This window comes from Lipomyces oligophaga (genome assembly GCF_038497815.1).
Source record: "Lipomyces oligophaga strain CBS 7107 unplaced genomic scaffold V1516scaffold_2, whole genome shotgun sequence".
In the NCBI taxonomy this organism is placed as follows: Eukaryota; Fungi; Ascomycota; class Lipomycetes; order Lipomycetales; family Lipomycetaceae; genus Lipomyces; species [Lipomyces] oligophaga.
This window is the reverse complement of record NW_027117786.1, coordinates 34,817-51,558: the sequence shown is the minus strand read 5'-3', so window position 1 is coordinate 51,558 and position 16,742 is coordinate 34,817. Positions and strand designations below refer to the sequence as shown.

At 44.0% G+C, this 16,742-nt stretch overlaps 7 protein-coding genes across 7 annotated transcripts; 6 read left to right on the top strand and 1 right to left on the bottom strand.

The window, feature by feature from the left end:
* Window positions 1-864: 864 nt before the first annotated feature.
* On the top strand, window positions 865-1,916 carry V1516DRAFT_699606 (uncharacterized protein). The gene has a single exon (XM_066924117.1). The coding sequence runs from the start codon at window positions 935-937 to the stop codon at window positions 1,724-1,726; it is 792 nt and encodes a 263-aa protein (XP_066778555.1). The 5' UTR covers window positions 865-934; the 3' UTR covers window positions 1,727-1,916.
* Window positions 1,917-3,223: 1,307 nt separating this feature from the next.
* Window positions 3,224-4,153, top strand: V1516DRAFT_621004 (Alpha/Beta hydrolase protein; the record flags this gene model as incomplete). The annotated part of the gene is made up of 1 exon (XM_066919510.1): window positions 3,224-4,153. One exon carries the CDS (start codon window positions 3,224-3,226, stop codon window positions 4,151-4,153), a length of 930 nt encoding a protein of 309 aa, XP_066778554.1.
* A 142-nt stretch (window positions 4,154-4,295) lies between these two features.
* Window positions 4,296-6,148, top strand: V1516DRAFT_669977 (amidase signature domain-containing protein). Its single transcript, XM_066921270.1, has one exon. The coding sequence runs from the start codon at window positions 4,413-4,415 to the stop codon at window positions 6,066-6,068; it is 1,656 nt and encodes a 551-aa protein (XP_066778553.1). The 5' UTR covers window positions 4,296-4,412; the 3' UTR covers window positions 6,069-6,148.
* Window positions 6,149-6,868: 720 nt separating this feature from the next.
* Window positions 6,869-10,065, top strand: V1516DRAFT_620822 (uncharacterized protein; the record flags this gene model as incomplete). The annotated part of the gene is made up of 3 exons (XM_066919505.1): window positions 6,869-7,198; window positions 7,255-7,426; window positions 7,688-10,065. The coding sequence occupies 3 exons, from the start codon at window positions 6,869-6,871 to the stop codon at window positions 10,063-10,065; spliced, it is 2,880 nt and encodes a 959-aa protein (XP_066778552.1).
* A 54-nt stretch (window positions 10,066-10,119) lies between these two features.
* On the bottom strand, window positions 10,120-12,393 carry V1516DRAFT_144518 (uncharacterized protein). The gene is made up of 2 exons (XM_066918650.1): window positions 11,970-12,393; window positions 10,120-11,924 (listed from the first exon to the last, which is right to left on the bottom strand). Exons 1-2 carry the CDS (start codon window positions 12,125-12,127, stop codon window positions 10,175-10,177), a joined length of 1,908 nt encoding a protein of 635 aa, XP_066778551.1. The 5' UTR covers window positions 12,128-12,393; the 3' UTR covers window positions 10,120-10,174.
* Window positions 12,394-13,199: 806 nt separating this feature from the next.
* Window positions 13,200-14,222, top strand: V1516DRAFT_669970 (Ctr copper transporter family-domain-containing protein). The gene has a single exon (XM_066921269.1). It carries the CDS (start codon window positions 13,287-13,289, stop codon window positions 14,070-14,072), a length of 786 nt encoding a protein of 261 aa, XP_066778550.1. The 5' UTR covers window positions 13,200-13,286; the 3' UTR covers window positions 14,073-14,222.
* Window positions 14,223-15,102: 880 nt separating this feature from the next.
* V1516DRAFT_683730 (uncharacterized protein) lies at window positions 15,103-15,849 on the top strand (the record flags this gene model as incomplete). The annotated part of the gene is made up of 2 exons (XM_066923526.1): window positions 15,103-15,516; window positions 15,574-15,849. 2 exons carry the CDS (start codon window positions 15,103-15,105, stop codon window positions 15,847-15,849), a joined length of 690 nt encoding a protein of 229 aa, XP_066778549.1.
* Between the last annotated feature and the right edge of the window lie 893 nt (window positions 15,850-16,742).

Genomic DNA, 16,742 nt, shown 5'->3' with positions numbered 1-16,742 from the left:
TCCGTCTTGGAAGCCAGCATAACGGACATGAGCGGAACTAGGGTTGACAAGAGCTGGGTTCCGCTTGACGCCGAGATCGTATAATCTGCTGCGCTTCCGTCTGACGGCATCACAGCATATATTTTCGTTAAGTTTTGAATCGTATGAGTGGATTGATTAATGTACGGTCTGTAGAAAACGACGGAAGTTTCCGCCTTAAAATAGGAGTTGGTCTGCCGAGCGTCGTTGTCGGTCGAGAAGTGTAAATTTAAGTTTAGTTTATCTGATGGTCGATGTGAGAGACGTAGCGATGGTGATGGCTGTAGGAAAGGTCGTGAATTAAAGCGAGGAACGGCTGAAACTTCGGCGAACGACAGTCCGCAGCAGACTGCAGAGAAGAAGAAAAGTGACAGAGGTGTAAAAGAATGCGGAAAGACAGAGGGACTAGACAGACTGACCAGTTTGCGAATCTGATTCTGTTGAGTTAGCCGTTCTTGGTGTTGCTCTTGGTGTTGTCTAGATCGACCATAGGACTGTTAAACGCTGCGTACTCAGCAAAGGGTCATCCAGTCATCGGCAGTTCCTGTTCAAACTCGACTCATACAACAACCAATTGCCCTCAAGCTTGGCGGAGACTATCCATTTGCTGCCGGGCAATGTTTGACCTTGACTGAGTTTAGCTGTGGCCAGAGGTGGCTAGAACTAAAACTAATAATCGTATTTCCCGCGATACCCCACTCGGTCTGCACAGAATTCGACTTTGCCTGCACTGGCTCGGCATCGACTGCCCGGTCTTATCCATGCCCTTGTCACTGAGTAGCAAGTCTGTCAGCGATTTCCTTAAATGTAGGGCTACGCCTGTTGCTCTCCAATTTTCTGTTTTATCGTTTTGCAACATATTATCAATAATCTCCTAATTGTTCTCTCGCTAGTCTATTATTCTATAACTTCAAAGATGCAGCTTTCATTCGCTCGTTCTCTTCTTCTGCTCGGCTCTGCCGCTGGCCTTGTTGCTGCTCAAGCTCATGGCGAAGCTGGTGCCCAGGAAATGGGACCCATGGCCTTTTTGTGGCCTTCCGATCGTGAATGGAGTGACGATTACGACCAAAACTCTCCATGTGGAAGTCCTATCGGCGCGACTACGCGTACGGAATTCCCTCTCACCGACGGAGCTGTTGCGCTCGTGATGCAGAATGATACCTGGAATATTGATGTCAACATCTACTACGGTTCAGGAAATCCTACATCTGTGAATCAGTTTTCTGATCTTCTGCCTAATGAGATTTCAGCTCTTGAAGCTGGCCATATGTGCTATTATGTTCCCGATCAGACATCTGATGCTCAAGCTGGTTCCAATGCTACCATTGAGATTATCTACACAGGTGTTGAGGATGACAAGAACACTACTCTGTATGCTTGTGCCGATATCACTTTCGTGTCCACTTCTTCTTTCAATCTTTCCGAAATTCCTTGCTTCAATGTGACCTACTCTTCTTACTATGCTTCTCTGAGCGCTGCAGCCGCTGCCTCAGCTTCTGAGACTGCTGCAAGTTCGTCTCATGCTCATGCTTCTTCTTCCATGGTTGCTACTTCTAGCTTTGCTGCCTCATCTGCTGCTTCTTCTGCTGCTGACTCCACTTCGACTGAAGCCAGCTCGTCCAGTGCAGCTGCGGCTGTCAATGCTGTTGTTGTCGGTTCCACGATTCTTGCTCCAATTGCAGCAATTGTTGGATTTTTCTTGGCTTAAGATATGAAGCCTGCTTGATAATTTTAGTCTTCTTTAGAGTCATTTTTACTTTGATTTCTATTTTCTATTCTCTAAAAAATGTTTTATACACTGTAACAGAGTAATAATGCATTTTCTTTTTTTTTAATTTAGACGAGTATTATACTATACTTCATCGTGTGCTTGAGCATTTAAATAACCCGATATTCATCCCCGAAACAGGTCGACTGTCCCTGATATATTAATCTATACCCTAGCCCTTATGTCATCAATTGCATCTGATAACCGTTGTTCGAAATGATGTCTTATCAGATGATCATGATACGACAGAGAGTGTTGTTCGATGGTTGCAGATATGTGTTCTGATTGGTAACTTTGACCAACTCGTTGAAAATGATGTTGTCAATTGATACCATATTTAGCGTAGATCTGGACGATATGCGGATTCTACCGAGCTTGTCGGTCAGTCAATCGGCCAGTCGGGACATCATCTGTTTGGACGGGACTTCCTTTGTCAGGTCCAGAATTGATAGCGTTCATGCCAAGATAGCACTGTTCCGGCTATTACAGAAGGTAACTAAGTTGAAAAATATGTACATGCAGATAAATTTGGTGTATAAGCCCGTATAAGATGTTAGTAAATATAAATAATACCATTTATTACACAATCATGCACATTTACGCTCACGTACAACTCGAATGACACAACAGCAGACCTTCGTAGCCGCATAAGCGTTGGCGCCAAAACTGCAGCTCCAACCCCGTACGAATAAACTTCCAAATCCGAGCGAGGAATCCACTAATCCAATTTCACACCTTCTGATAGCCTTACAACGCTCTGCATGCTGTCTGCGCGTTTATCAGAACTTTGACCGTGCTGGTTGCCTGTACTCCAAAGGTCTAGATTGTTGACTTGTCTTGGTGTCGACTCGACACGGCGCTCTCGTGATCTCGTCCCTTTGGTTATGTTGACATTCTGCTTTTGAGTGTCTAATTACCAACGTCATGGTCCTTCTCAGCCAAGCTGGATATAATCATTGGTCCCAATTGATCAAGCGCTACAAATACCAAACCCAGAAGATCCCGGCTATCAAATAACATGGTTTGACGTTATTGGTAAGCGCAGGCTCGTAAAATTACATATAGAGAATAATCCAGCGAGGCGACCGTAAATCCCTCCAATCTCCTTCATATTCCGCTGAGCTCTCAGCTTAAGTCCTCTGTTGGGACAACATCAAGCTGTCTTTAACCCCTCGAGAAACTTTAGGTATAAACACCTTATACGGTCACACTGACGTGTAAAAACAAGTGTCTATTACTTCTTTCTCAAATGAACTAATCGATCGTGTTGTCGATTTACCCCACTTAGCTATAAGATCCCCTGCTTCGGATCCCCACGTTGCAGGGGAATTTGGTGGTCTGCAGATCGCATATGCAGACTTGAAATATAAATACCCAAAATACCAGAATTTCTATCTGATGATATTTCCTCTCGGCCGAGGTAGTGAAAGTATTCTAATGCAGACCGCACTTCTTCCTTCGGGCGTCTGTCTGGCTTACTATGACTCTGGAACTCCATCCGTACCGATTTACGATACCATTATTTTCTGCCACGGAGTATCCTATAATGGAAACGCATTCACTCCATTGTTCCCCTTTGCCGATTCGCTTGGAGTACGTTTGATATCGTATAACCAGCGCGGATACGCACACTCGACTTCCCTCACCGATGCTCAAGCTGCACTAAGTCCTGGAGACTCCCTGGCTCAGACGTTTTTATTTGTACAAGATCTATTAGATTTTATAGACTACATTCTCAGTACCCTCAGTTTGCCCAGAAAACCTATCATTCTTGGCTGGTCAAAGGGCACATATCTGACCCTCGCAATTGCTGCGCCGGATTATCTTCCTCGCAACCAGCGAGCTGCAGTATTGTCGAAGATTTCCTGTATTGTGCTATACGAGCCACCCGGGAGCGCGTTTGGGATTCCTTTGACTAAAGATTATCTAGCTGCTATGGGCTCGTCTTTGAAATCGTCCGATAATTCTCTTTTAGCGGCTAAGTTTGCCGAGTGGGTGTCAGGTGTGTACGAGCCGGGATCTGATGAACCATCTTCTATTCTTCACCATACTCTTTCGTCTGAGTTCCTAGAAAAAACATCTGAGCCGCACATGGTAAGACATGGATTTTACTGGGGTCTTGCTCCGAATCCAGTAAGTCAGAGTTCATTCACATTGTCTGCATTAACGCAAACGGATGTTCCCATTGGCGTTTGTAGAAACGGAAAGACTGCGGGTTATCTTGTCGCGGCTTTTGATGAAGCACGGAAAATGGGTTGTAAACATGTCAAAGTTCTTGACGACGAAGGCAACCATTTCGCATTCATCACACATCCTCAACAATGGCTGACTCAAATTTCGGAATTTGTGAAAGAAATTTTGACGTAACTATTTTGCATTTAAATATATCAATTTAAACCAATAAACTATACGCTCTCGCAAATCTTATCGGATTACGGTTGCCGATAACGAGTCATAATGACTACAGTAAGCCCCTTCCCTTGAAAGCAGCATCAGCAAAAACTCAATTCCTAATCGCCGCATACACGTTTTTCCGACATTTCGGCCACTCATCTGCTTGTATACTATAATGTTTCATAGTTTCAATTGCCGATAGATTTGACCATATCAATTTAGTTTCTTCACAATGAAGCCTGTTGTTTTTCCTGTCACTGAAAAGCCTTATAAAGAGCTTGTCAAAGCGAAATTAGCTGCTCGAGACGCAAAGATCCCTAAAGAATGGACTATTTCGGTCGACCTGGACCAGGTTAATCTGACCAAAGTCCCCGAGACTTGCGGATTATTAACGGCACGCGAGCTTGAAATTACTGGAAATTACGATTCTGTAGGACTCTTAGCCGAGATTGCTAAAGGAACTTTTACTTCTGTCGAAGTTTGCACTGCCTTTTGCAAACGGGCTACGATTGCACACCAATGTCTGAACGTCTTTACGGAAGTGTTTTTTGAGAAAGCGATGGAGCGTGCGAAATGGCTTGACGAAGAATTTCAGCGAACTGGGAAGACGGTTGGTCCTCTTCATGGATTGCCGATTTCTTTGAAGGACTCTGTCAATGTGGCCGGCGAGGATTCGATTGTAGGTATTGCCGCCTATGCCTTCCAGCCAGAGAAGGAAAACAGCGTTATTGTCGACATCTTGTTGAAACTCGGTGCTGTTATGTATGTCAAAACGAACGTTCCACAGAGTATGATGGTTCCGGATACAGATAACAACGTCTTTGGCATCACTCGGAATCCGATTCATAAAGATATCACTGCTTCTGGATCATCTGGTGGTCTTGCAGCCCTCATCAAGATGCGCGGGTCCCTTCTAGGAATCGGCACCGATGTTGGCGGAAGTATCCGCGTGCCAGCATACACTCACGGTATCTACAGTATCAAGCCCTCGTCTGGTCGTATTCCTTACCATAATATGAAAGGATATCTTGAGCCTGGCGCGGAAACTGCAGGAATTCTTTGCGTGAATGCTCCCATGGCAGTTTCTTATCGTGATTTGGAAATGCTTATGCGAGTTGTTGCCGAGGCGGAGCCATGGCTTTACGATCCGTCATGTCAGTATATGCCCTGGATTGTCCCAAAGCCAGTTGATGGGCCTCTTTCTATCGGAGTTATTCGTTTCGATACTGAAGTGCAGACGCTACCTCCTATTGCTCGAGTTCTAGATGAAACCGTCGAAAAGCTCAAAGCTGCTGGCCATGATATTATCGAGTTGGAACTATTCAAAGGCGATGAAATATCAGACAATGCTGTGGACCATTTTAAAGTGGATGGAGGCGCCTTTTTGCTCTCTCAATTAGCTATCACTGGAGAGCCTCTTACTGTTGCGAATCAGAATGGCGGATTATATCCTGATGTCAAACGCGGCATCTCGGATTTCTACGCTTATTGTTCAGCGCGTGCAGAATTGCAACGCGCCTGGCTACAATATTGGGAAGATACGTCAAAAAAGACGAAAACAGGTAGACCTGTCGATGCGCTTTTGCTTCCCATTCAATCGTTCCCGCCACGCCCCGAAGGATACATGATCCGTTCGCACTTCTCCCGTACATGGAACAACCTAGATTACCCTGGATTGATTTTTCAGGCTGGCAAAATTGACATGTCAAAAGACGACAAGGAAATGCCGCCGCCTTTGAACAACATGGACGAGCGCGTTCAGACTACCTGGAAAAAGGGTGTTCGCGAGCGCTTGGACGGGTTCCCTGTTGCTCTTCAACTAGTCGGCCAGCGACAGATGGAACCCAAGCTTTTCCAGACTATGGACGTTATTTCAAAGACATTGTAAAATTTAAAGATTTCTGCGGGATTTTTACAAATTTACCAAGATATAAATAGTATTAAAGTAATAAAGAGAGTTTTACATTAGACCTCAATCTCCTCTATATATATTTATGCTACAGCGGGTACCTTTTCTAATTCCCGTGGCTGACGGAATTAGTCCCTAGGAGGCATCGCAACATAATCCGCGAAACACATCCCTGCTCCCCTAGACATCGTAGTCATCACAACCTTGCCGCTGCGACTCTACGATTTCTCATTGTGTTTCCGTCGATGTGACATTTCGCCACAAGGACCTCGAATACGATAATGACCGACTCCAGACCCGACTAGGAAACAAACCCTTTTAAACTCCGTTGCTGAACCCAGAAAGACATTAATTCAGAACTTGCCCAGGATGGTGCACAGTTGTCAGGGAAACGAAATTCGAGACAGCAACGACTCTGTTCCTCTTGGACTTTCTTCTCCAGCATTCACGTCGAATTGCGCAGATTTCATTGTGTAGTTTTTCCTCGTAGCCGCTGATCGACTAGTTTAGTCTGCGTTTGTTTGTGCCGTTTTCATTTCGTGGTCTAGTACGCTTGTCGTCTGGATATGGACGTTGCTAACCTTACGAACTCCGACTGCACGACGTCGGTCAGAAACCCGGGAACTGAATCTGCTACTGAGTCGACTTACTCCCGACCAGCACAACTTAACATCACCTCAACTTCTGGATCACCGTCCTTGCCATCTTCGTCGTTATCTTCAGGGTCCACCGGTCCGTCTGCTACCAATACATCCTCACGCACCTCGCCGCCGATCGAAATGTCATACTTGCTGAATGGTACTTCTCTTTCTCAGGATCCCGATACTGGATTATATCCAAGCCAGTCTGCCGCCAACCCTTCTTCATCGAGCTCGTCAGTCGCCCATACAGTACGTCCGGGATCTTCGATTAAGTCGATTCTGCACTCGGCTAATCACAACCAGAAACATGTCGACCAAGACCATAAGGATTCTGGGGATCACGCTCCATCTACACAGTCTATGACATCTGCTACTTCTTCAACCGGTAGTACTGAACCAGAGCGTGTTCCCCGCAAACGACGAAGGATACCTCTTTCCTGTTCTGTTTGCCGCCAGCGCAAGCTGAAAGTATGTTTTTGTCTCGACACGCATTTTATGGAATTTCATTGAGCTAACTGATATAGTGTAATCGAATGCAACCTTGCTCTGCTTGCGTTGCTCATGATACAGTTTCTCTTTGTGTCTATGCGGTCACTCCCTGGTTGGCTGCCTCACAGGCTTCACCTCCTGCTGGTGAACACCCTGCTGGTAATTCCTCTCGTTCTCGTTCTTCGTCCTCCGCAAACAACATCCCTGGTATTCGCACATTCTCTATGGTTGGCTCTGCTTTAGTTAATCAAAGTCTCCGATCAGAACAAAATCCTTACCAGGCCACGACTACTCCTTCCATATCTGTCCAGCGCGCTCAAACAAATCCCTCAGGTATTCCTCTTACCGTGGTTCCCAACACTGTCACACCTACTGCCGATATTTCCTATGAACGACAAACCTTGAACAATCTACGACCTAATCCACCTCTTCCTCACACTAAGTCCTCTATCCAAGAACGATCACAAGGTTCAGTACTCATTCCTCCTCCGAGCACCAATGGTACTTCGCCCGAAGCTGAATTTATCGACCTCAAGGCTCGAATGGAGAGAATCGAAAGTCTCATGACCAAACTGCAGTCTACAGAATCTTCTAGCGGTCGAGCTTCTTCTTCTCTTCCGAGGACTGCACTTGCTCAGCAGATTGAGCAACTTCGCGATAGAGTGGTCTCTGCGTCTTCTGCGACGACTCCTGCTGCCACAGTTGTCCGTACTCCATCCGCAGGACCAAACACTTTTAGGCCCGAAATCTGCATCAAGAAGAACAGATTTTCTTATCATGGGCCTTTCACCGGAGCAGCTACGCTGATTCAGGATCCGTACATGCGGAAGATTGTTGATACCAGGGATAAGGCCAAAATGAAGTCCAAACACTTCCATGGAAACTCAGATGAGAGTAGGATGCAAAGAAAAATGGTAAAAAAAGCGAAGTCTCCAAGGACACAGATGTTCACTGCAGAACAAGAAGCATTTGTATCTGAAACTCTTAATGTCGGGGCAGATGTACAAAACATATTTCCGAGGTTGGAACATCGACCAGTGTGCGAATATCTGATTAATAAGTTTTTACAGAGTATCAACCTAGTATACCCCGTTGTGAATCCTTCTGCATTTCGAAGTGATATGATGAAATACTGGGAGCAAAAATGGAAAATGAACAACCTCACGCCAGGAAAATTGGAACGGAAATGTGGTTCGGAGTGGAAGGAACATATGCGAGGTGTCGCGTTACTGGCTATTCTACTTCGGTTGGGCCGACTTGCTTGTCCTGCTAATTGGAAGCCGTCTGATGCTGGATTTGATGATAAGTACGAAGGTCTATTTGACTTGCGTTTGCGAAATTTCGCATGGAAATGTCTCTCTGAGTCGAGCTATTTAACCAAAGCCAATTTTGTTGCTTTACAAGTCATTCTAGGGATAAGGATCCACAACATGATTTCCATGGAAGGTGGAGAAGGACCGGACGGGACGGACTCGTCTTCACTCATAGGGCTTCTTTGTCAGGTTGGAATGACGATGGGTTTACATCGTGATCCAGTCCACTTTTTACATGTTCCTCCAGACTTGGCAGATTCTTGGAGAATTATGTGGGCGGAGCTTGTTGATGCCGATTCTGAGCGCTCTTTATGTTTAAATGTACCGTTTAGTTTACCATTAGAGTATTCCGACACGTCCATTACAACACTATGTGGGTTCCCTTCGATTGTTTTACAAAGCGAACAGCCCTCGATTGCCTTTTTAGAAGGCAAAATCGAGTTCGCACTTCTGACTCGGAAGATTCTAGGATTGATTCTGCGGCCGTCGTTTACTTTGTCTCGAGAAGAGTTTGTTGCTTATTTATCTGATTTAGCTCAATTTGAAGAGCGGCATCTTTGCTCGTTTCAGCTTTTAATGGAAATGATCAATGCAGATCTATTGGCTGAAGTATCTTCTTCACAAGACTCGTACGACCTGATTCAAAAATTCATTCTGCAGCTTCAGTTCTGTGCTTTGAAGCTGTCCTTACTTCGGGCCTACACTCCAATGACTAAAGCTGAGCTGGAGGATACAGGACTTCAGAGACTCCAGTGTGCAATAAAATTGTTAGATGTTTCCTCTACCTGTCTTCAGAAGCCACAGTTGTTTGCTGGATTTATGTCATTGGTTGTTCCCACTGCAACACGTTTCTATAGCATTGGTCTTGTAGTTGTCTTTACAAACACAATCCAGCTAATACTCAAAGATACGTCAAAAACAGAGAGTTACAGGTCGATTCCAGATGATCTGGCTGCTCCAGATCTTGCGTTTCGGTACGATGTTGATAACGTCTACAATTTAAGAAGACTGCTACAGGTCCTTGACAAGACAGCTCGCTGGGTGTCGGATTATGCGACGAGCTATTATTCGTGCTATCGTGCTAAACCGAAGATCAACTACTATTACAATGTTCTTTGTACTGCCATCCGTAATAATGCGGTTGTTGAGATGTGGACAATGACGGATCCACGGTCTTTTGTTTGCGGTACCGACCCCGACAGACCTGTGGATCAGCAATCAATTCAAAATAGTCTCTCTATCCAGAACAAGTCGCTGGAGGTTTCTTCAGATCCACCTATTCCAGCTATGTTTAATATTCCAATTCCAGCTACGTCTACGCCGGCTAGTCTTGGGAACAACCCACTGACCCCCTCGGATAGAGAATCCTCAGCTCTCTCATCGATTTTAGGGTTTCCGGCTGACTTGGATTTTACAGATGGAGAGCTAGGGAACCAGACAATTGGTGAATGGTGGCACGACTGGTCTGTCGCTGTTGAAGATGCCATCGCCGAGCAATTTGGAGTTTCGGCTAACGATGGTATAGCCGTTTGATATTATAATTGTACTTTTATTATACAAGGCTGTAAATTATTTATGTATGATATTTATTTATTATCTATATCCTTCCCAGAATACCCAATGAAAAACTGTAAAACACCCATTATGACTGATACTTTTCAACATGTACATAGCAACTTTGTAACCCGGACCCAGTATTTGATGCTCTCGCATCCATCAATAAAGACGCCGAGTTTTTGACTTGCGATGTAAGAGTTCTACTTCCGCAAACAGCAATTCCCAGTTCACCGAAGTTATCTGATTCCCGCATGGCTTCTAGAACCAACTGTCGTATACTCGGTTTCCCTACCAAGAACTGAATATTCGAATTATGCTTGAACGGATATGAATCTTCGTTATCTGGAAGAGTATTGGAATCAGACACATATATTCTGATCCGAGTCTTGATTTCAGGGCAAATCTCGGCTGATCGAAGTAATGAATCGAGAGAGGTTTTGAATCCAGCTTCGAATACATCTCCCAGACTTCTTACAATCCAAGCTACTTCGATTGTGTGCAAAGGACTTGTGTTCTCGCCCTTCTTTGATTTCATCTTGGCAATATCCACAAGAAGACCTCTCGTTAGTCCTAGCGTGTAAGTGGCTCCAACTCCCGAAGCCAGTGCCAGAACAGTAGCAAATTGCTTGAACGACCGCGGAGAACCTCCATACGGGCCATCAATAATCACCGGGATAGTAATTCCTCCCGTTCGATGCGAACTGGGTCGCGAACTTATTTCAAATGGATTAGCAGCAGGAGTTCCTGTCTCTGAATCCACAAGAGAGCTTTGCTTTTCCAATAACTCTGATCCAGGCCGTTCAAAGCTCAACCCCTTTGACTCTGGGTCCAATGGCGATTTCGAGGCAAACTTGTACAGCCATCTAGTAACACCAGCTTTGACTTGGACAATGAACTCGAGCTCGTTATCTTCAATAACAGAAATGATGCTGAACGGAAGCGAAATAAACGGCGCATATGTGGGGAACATTAGATAAACAAATTGCCCAGGACTCCATTTCATCAAGCGGGGATTTCCATTCAGAGGGATGGTAATCCTTAATGTTCTATTGCCATTCTGTTCATCAGGACCTATCATAGTAGTGATATGCGCTTGATACTTTAAACCAGCTGGCAAAGAAAAGTTATTGATAATGATCAATGCCCATCTTGCACCAACATCAGCACAAATAATTCCAATTGAAATCCAGAGGTACACATGCGCATAGGTGGGTATATGTCTCATTGCCATGATCAAGAACGCAATAATAAAGGCTACATGGTTTGCATAAAAAAAGCTGAATACGTAATGTCGAATAGGACGAATCGAAGATACAACAACGAGCCATGCTAGAAGACTAAACGTTCGAATACCATTCTTCGTGATCGGATCAGTCTCTAGCTGATACTGTAGTAAGTCTACTTTTTCATAGTATTTGATTTGATAGAAAAAATGAAGACAAGATGTCATAAATAAACCGCGAGCGGCCATTCTATGGAAATAGTTCAGTGCGATTGCAGACTCAGCTCCAGTAATAAATGTAAGAATTGGCAATCTTCGGCATGACAGCAAGGTCACAAGAGGCAGTTGAGCAATGGTGAGCCACGAGGCTCGATAGGCAACATCTTCAAACACAAAGATGTTGCTGCGGTTAAGTTTGTAGAAGAAAAATCCGATCAGCATCAAAAAGTAAACCAATGCGATACATCCTCGACCCAGTGAAGGAAATGCAACCCATGCCGAATATCTCTGGAGAAAAGTTGGGGTTACGTAAGTTGTTATTCGTCCGATACTCGTGAGAGAAGAATATGCTTTGGAAATAAATAATCGCGGTTTAGCAGAGCCAGATCGTATCCTAAACAGTCAGTACAAAGCAGAAGAACAAATAGCATAGTCTCACCTTTGCAAATAGAGTAGATAATCACAAGCTCTTAGAAAGAACGTAAATCCAAGAGTAGCTCCCATGACTACCCAATACATGCGCGCAATGTAACCTGGCCGTGGAGTACCATCCAGGTCGAAGTCGCCTTGGCCACGGTTAGTCCAATTGTCAGACATTGTAAGAGCAGAATCAGACTGGTATCACAGAAACGAAGACTTTGGCCCATCCACAGAGGAAAAACGAAGATGAACTTCTACGACGTCGCACCAAGCAAAAACTTCTAAAGAAAATAGGAACAAAAAGTAAGAAGCAGGCAGAGTAATTAATTAATCGCAAACACGGACAAAAACGGGATAAATTGCTCTATCGCGGAAGAAAGAGTTCAGGCTTGGTTTTCGCGGAGACCACTGTAACTGGAAGCAGCTGGAAGCAAGCAAAGATTTAGCGACAGCTGAATAAGTGAGCGAATATCATCAATTGATTACTTTAAAAATTCTCTCTTTCTGTTTCAGCCTATCTTGCTCTGCTGACAGATATTTAATAATAGGTGCGCTGTTTCCTATAAAAATTTACGCGAGCACATTCGATAAACTCGAGGTCTGCCCGGTTCTCATCGGCCGCCTTTCAGCCAAATTCGAGGAGAGCGGTCCAAATGGAGATCCCAAGAGCACTCCGCGCCACAGTTTTCTGAACCGAGAACAGACAGGTTTACTTCACGTCCACAATCAAGCCGCACACTAACCAATTCAGGACTATTTTGCTCGTCCGGACGTGGATTCGAGAAAATTGGTCAGTAGTTTGAGACTTCGATGCGGTGGAGATAGTGAGAGTGTCTGCAAACAGGAAAACGGAGCTATCCAATAGAAAAAGTGGGATAACAGTAGTGAGAAAAAATTGCAAACTGGAGCAAGTTATTAGAGACATTTACAAATTCGCTTTAGATACTCCGAGCAATAACTGCGCAATATCTTAGTTCGACAGTTCTATTGAAGATTAGATCTGAGCAGCGAGTCATATTAAACGCTCACGAGTAGAGCGCAAGTAAAAGCACTACATTATTGCAGAACCCTTTGAGAGTGGGACGTTAACCGCCTGCACACAGGTAAAATTCACTCCGCTTATCATATTGACTCTGTCTGCCTGGCTCGGACTGAATTGTCTGGACCTCGTATTGCCGCAGACGGCTTTTCATTCGTAACCAGCCGGAGAATCCTATTTCTCGACATCTATTCCGGATTAAATTTTTCAGCTACTTTTGTGCAGCTAGTTTGACAATTCTACACAAAATTATAATTCTTTGTATCGTTGCATTAGTTTTGGAGTTTTCGTTGCAATATGGATATGTCTGACATGGATATGTCCGGAATGGACATGGCCACAAGCTCTTCCTCGGTTACGGCCTCTTCAACAATGGACATGATCATGACTACGGCCTCATCAGTTCTTTCTTCTGTGAGCTCACAAATTACTTCGATGGCCTCAGCAACAAGCTCAGCGATGGATATGGACGGTATGGATATGGGCTCTTCCTCAACCACAGATGCTATGGATAGCATGTCTGGCATGGACATGGGTGCAACCGCGACTTCCTCGTCTATGGATATGTCGTCCACGTCGTCCAGCATGGATATGAGCAGCAGCAGCATGAGCTCCATGGCTTTCCATTCTAACGTGGGTGATTATTTATTTGCCTCGGGCTGGACTCCCTCAACACATGGACAATATGCTGGCACTTGTATTTTCTTGATAGTATTGGCCATGATCTATCGTCTGCAGACCGTTTTCAAAAGTCGTCTACAGTCATATTTACTCCAACGGGCACGCTTCAATGCCCTCACGCCCTCTACAGAAGATGTTGAGCTAAGTTCTGGCGAGAAGTCTCTGGCTGTATACCGACCAACTCCGCCGCGAAGTTTGTTTGATTTTAGCAATGTGCGTCCCTGGCGGGTTTCTGTTGATGTTCCACTTGCTATTTTGCAGTTAATCATGGCTGGAACTTCATACTTGCTTATGTTGGCCGCAATGACATACAATATTGGCTATTTCTTCTCTATTATTGGAGGGTTTATGCTCGGAGAGTTAGTATTTGGTCGCTTCGGTGGCCATGTGGATGGACATTAATGGAAATGCACTATCAAGGATGTGATTTTTGGTTATGAGGGAATATTAAAATTTCTGTTTTTTTCTGCATTATTGCAATTTGATTTTTGTGTTTAGTACTCCAATTAATAGGCGCGAATGGGTTTTCATCATAATAAAATAGAATAAAGAAACGGTAGATTAAAAATTGCAATTCTCTTCTTCTCAGCGATCGATCCGTTTAACCCGAAAACCTCGGTTGCAGGGCAGACAATCTTATCACAGATCTTTTGTTATGATGGCCTCCTGTTGTTGTCCCCTGCTTCCTCATTTCTCCAATATTTGCTCGTTTTTGCTCACCTCTGTGGCTGGTGCACTGCAGGAAGCCTGCGGCTGCTCTCCACTATAAATGAACCCTGAAACCTGAGCTCGGTTCATCCGGCTGAAAGTGGTTTCACTGGATTGGGACATCATCGAATTTGTCTTGCTCAAATGAATCTCAGCCGGACAAGAGAGCAGAACTGAAGGTCGATAATAAAGGAGCTTCTTCTTTCTACGGTTAATGTTGTATATTTATATGGCAGTTCTGTATGGCTAATCTTGAGTCAATTCCAAGAAAAGTTTGGGAATAAACGAGGGCATTGCTGTTGGCGCCCTTGATGTAACCATTCTGTAGTTTGCCGGAACTGGAGATTCGCAAGTAGTTCTACCGGTCGAAGCTCAACCTACTACCAACCCATCTTATGTTTATTTTTCATGCTGTTCTCCCCTCGGGCGTTCCTCCTTTTCACCCGTTCGGGCCTATCTTTTACTCTCTTGATAAAGCCAGTTAATGTCTAATTGAGTTTCTCGCTGTCCTGCTTCAGTAGTGGAACCACGAGCAAATAACCTCGCCTACTCCACCAAAGTAGTCCGACCAAACAATCACATCAAGCATAAATACCCCCTCGATTCTTACTTCCCAACTTTTTCTTTAAACCTCTGAATTGCTGGCTCAACAACCTGCTTTAGTTTGCGGTTTTCTTTTCAACTGTCCTTTTGGATACCTCGTTCGTTCTTGTCCTTATATAAAATGCGTTTCTCTGCTGTTGCCATTCTTGCTCTTGCAGCTCCTGCTCTCGGTCATTTCACTCTTTCCTACCCTACTTCTCGAGGTTCAAATCACGACACACAGACTGAGGCACCATGTGGTGGCAAGACCTCTGTCGTTCTTCCTCGTACTTTGTTTAACCCTGACGGTTCACCTGTTGTTACCGTTTCGTCTCATCCGGCTGAGGGAGAAGAAATCAATCTTTGCATAAACGGTGATTGCTCTTCCAATGACGACTTCAATATCACCATGGTTCCTATTTTCCTTTCTATCGGAGCGGGAACTAGCTGTTTGCCTCATGTTATGCTCCCTGATGGTATCCTCGCTTCGAACGCTACTACTCTGAATGCTACTCTTCAGGTCAAGATGACCTCTGATGACGGATATCTATACAATGTACGCATTTGTTTTTAATATCAATATTGTTTTATGCTTACTAATATTCTCATTTAGTGTGCTGATATTACATTGTCCACCAAGGGAGCCGATTCATCTTCTACTTGCACGAACTCCTCTGGTGTGACTTATGCAGAATGGACTGGAACTCTCGAGGGCTCCGAAGAAGCTGCCGGTCTTACAACCGATAGCAGCTCGGCTTCGGCTAGCAGTTCGGCCACCGCAAGTGGATCATCTGCTTCTTCATCTTCGTCCAGCAGTGCTGGTATGGTCCTTCCCTCCACTGGTCTTCTTAGTGCTGTTGTTGCAGTTCTCGGCTTCGTTGCTTTGTAATCGTTGGAGTAAAAAAACATATTTAATAGACTAATATAAAAAATTTATCAATTATGAAGTCTTTAATTCGAAGCTTAAGAATTTTGAAGACCGACTAACAGAGTAAATTGGCTCAGTGAGTTTCCTGAAATAAGTCATTATAGTAATAGTACCTTATCTGTTTGTAGTTCAATTCTCAAGTTTTGATCCTTTGAATGACTTTAGCCTTTTCCATTTTATCGAACTATGGTAGCTAGTCCTGAAGGTCCGTCCTCCAAAATGCAATCAGATATGCCTGACTTTTTGCTTATGCATACTCGGAGAATAGTCATTAACCCAATTTTGTAGCGACAATACCGTAGTAATACCAATATATATTCAAAGACATAGCAATATTTCATGCAATCGATTCAGTTGTATTTGCAATTAAAATTACAGGAAAGATCTTGGAAATTACCAACTTACAACTCCCATCTCGCACATGTCAGCTTTGCAGCGGGGATTTCAATGAGATGAATATGTTGAATTATCCAAAAAATTATTGAGCTAGAGATAATCTAATGCAAGAGCGACAGTCTGTTTTTAGGCATTATATGTAGATTAAATTATAAAGGCTAGATTTGGATTCATTATTTAAAGTAGCATATTTGAAAAATACCATCTCAGTTTTATAGAAAGTTCTACGGACGAGAGCTGAAATGAAATCTTGATGAATAATTTCTTGATAATCATGCACTCATTCTATTTATCAGGCGGATTTTCTGAGAGACCAAAACCTTACAGCTTCCACTACTACGTACGCTATTAATTGTTCGATATTCCGAAACGTGACATGTTAGCGTCAAGATTTCACTATACTTCTGCCACCTTCAATGATCTCGGGTGGGCGATTCATAATGAAATAGTAAGTGACT

What these genes read in the sequence shown, in the direction of transcription:
- V1516DRAFT_699606 (XM_066924117.1), top strand. Translation starts at nt 935, where the DNA reads ATGCAGCTTTCATTCGCTCGTTCTCTTCTTCTGCTCGGCTCTGCCGCT.
- V1516DRAFT_669977 (XM_066921270.1), top strand. Translation starts at nt 4,413, where the DNA reads ATGAAGCCTGTTGTTTTTCCTGTCACTGAAAAGCCTTATAAAGAGCTT.
- V1516DRAFT_144518 (XM_066918650.1), bottom strand. Translation starts at nt 12,127, where the DNA reads ATGTCTGACAATTGGACTAACCGTGGCCAAGGCGACTTCGACCTGGAT. An exon ending in TATCTACTCTATTTGCAAAG is followed by an intron (nt 11,925 to 11,969) that starts GTGAGACTATGC and finishes CTGACTGTTTAG; the next exon opens with GATACGATCTGGCTCTGCTA.
- V1516DRAFT_669970 (XM_066921269.1), top strand. Translation starts at nt 13,287, where the DNA reads ATGGATATGTCTGACATGGATATGTCCGGAATGGACATGGCCACAAGC.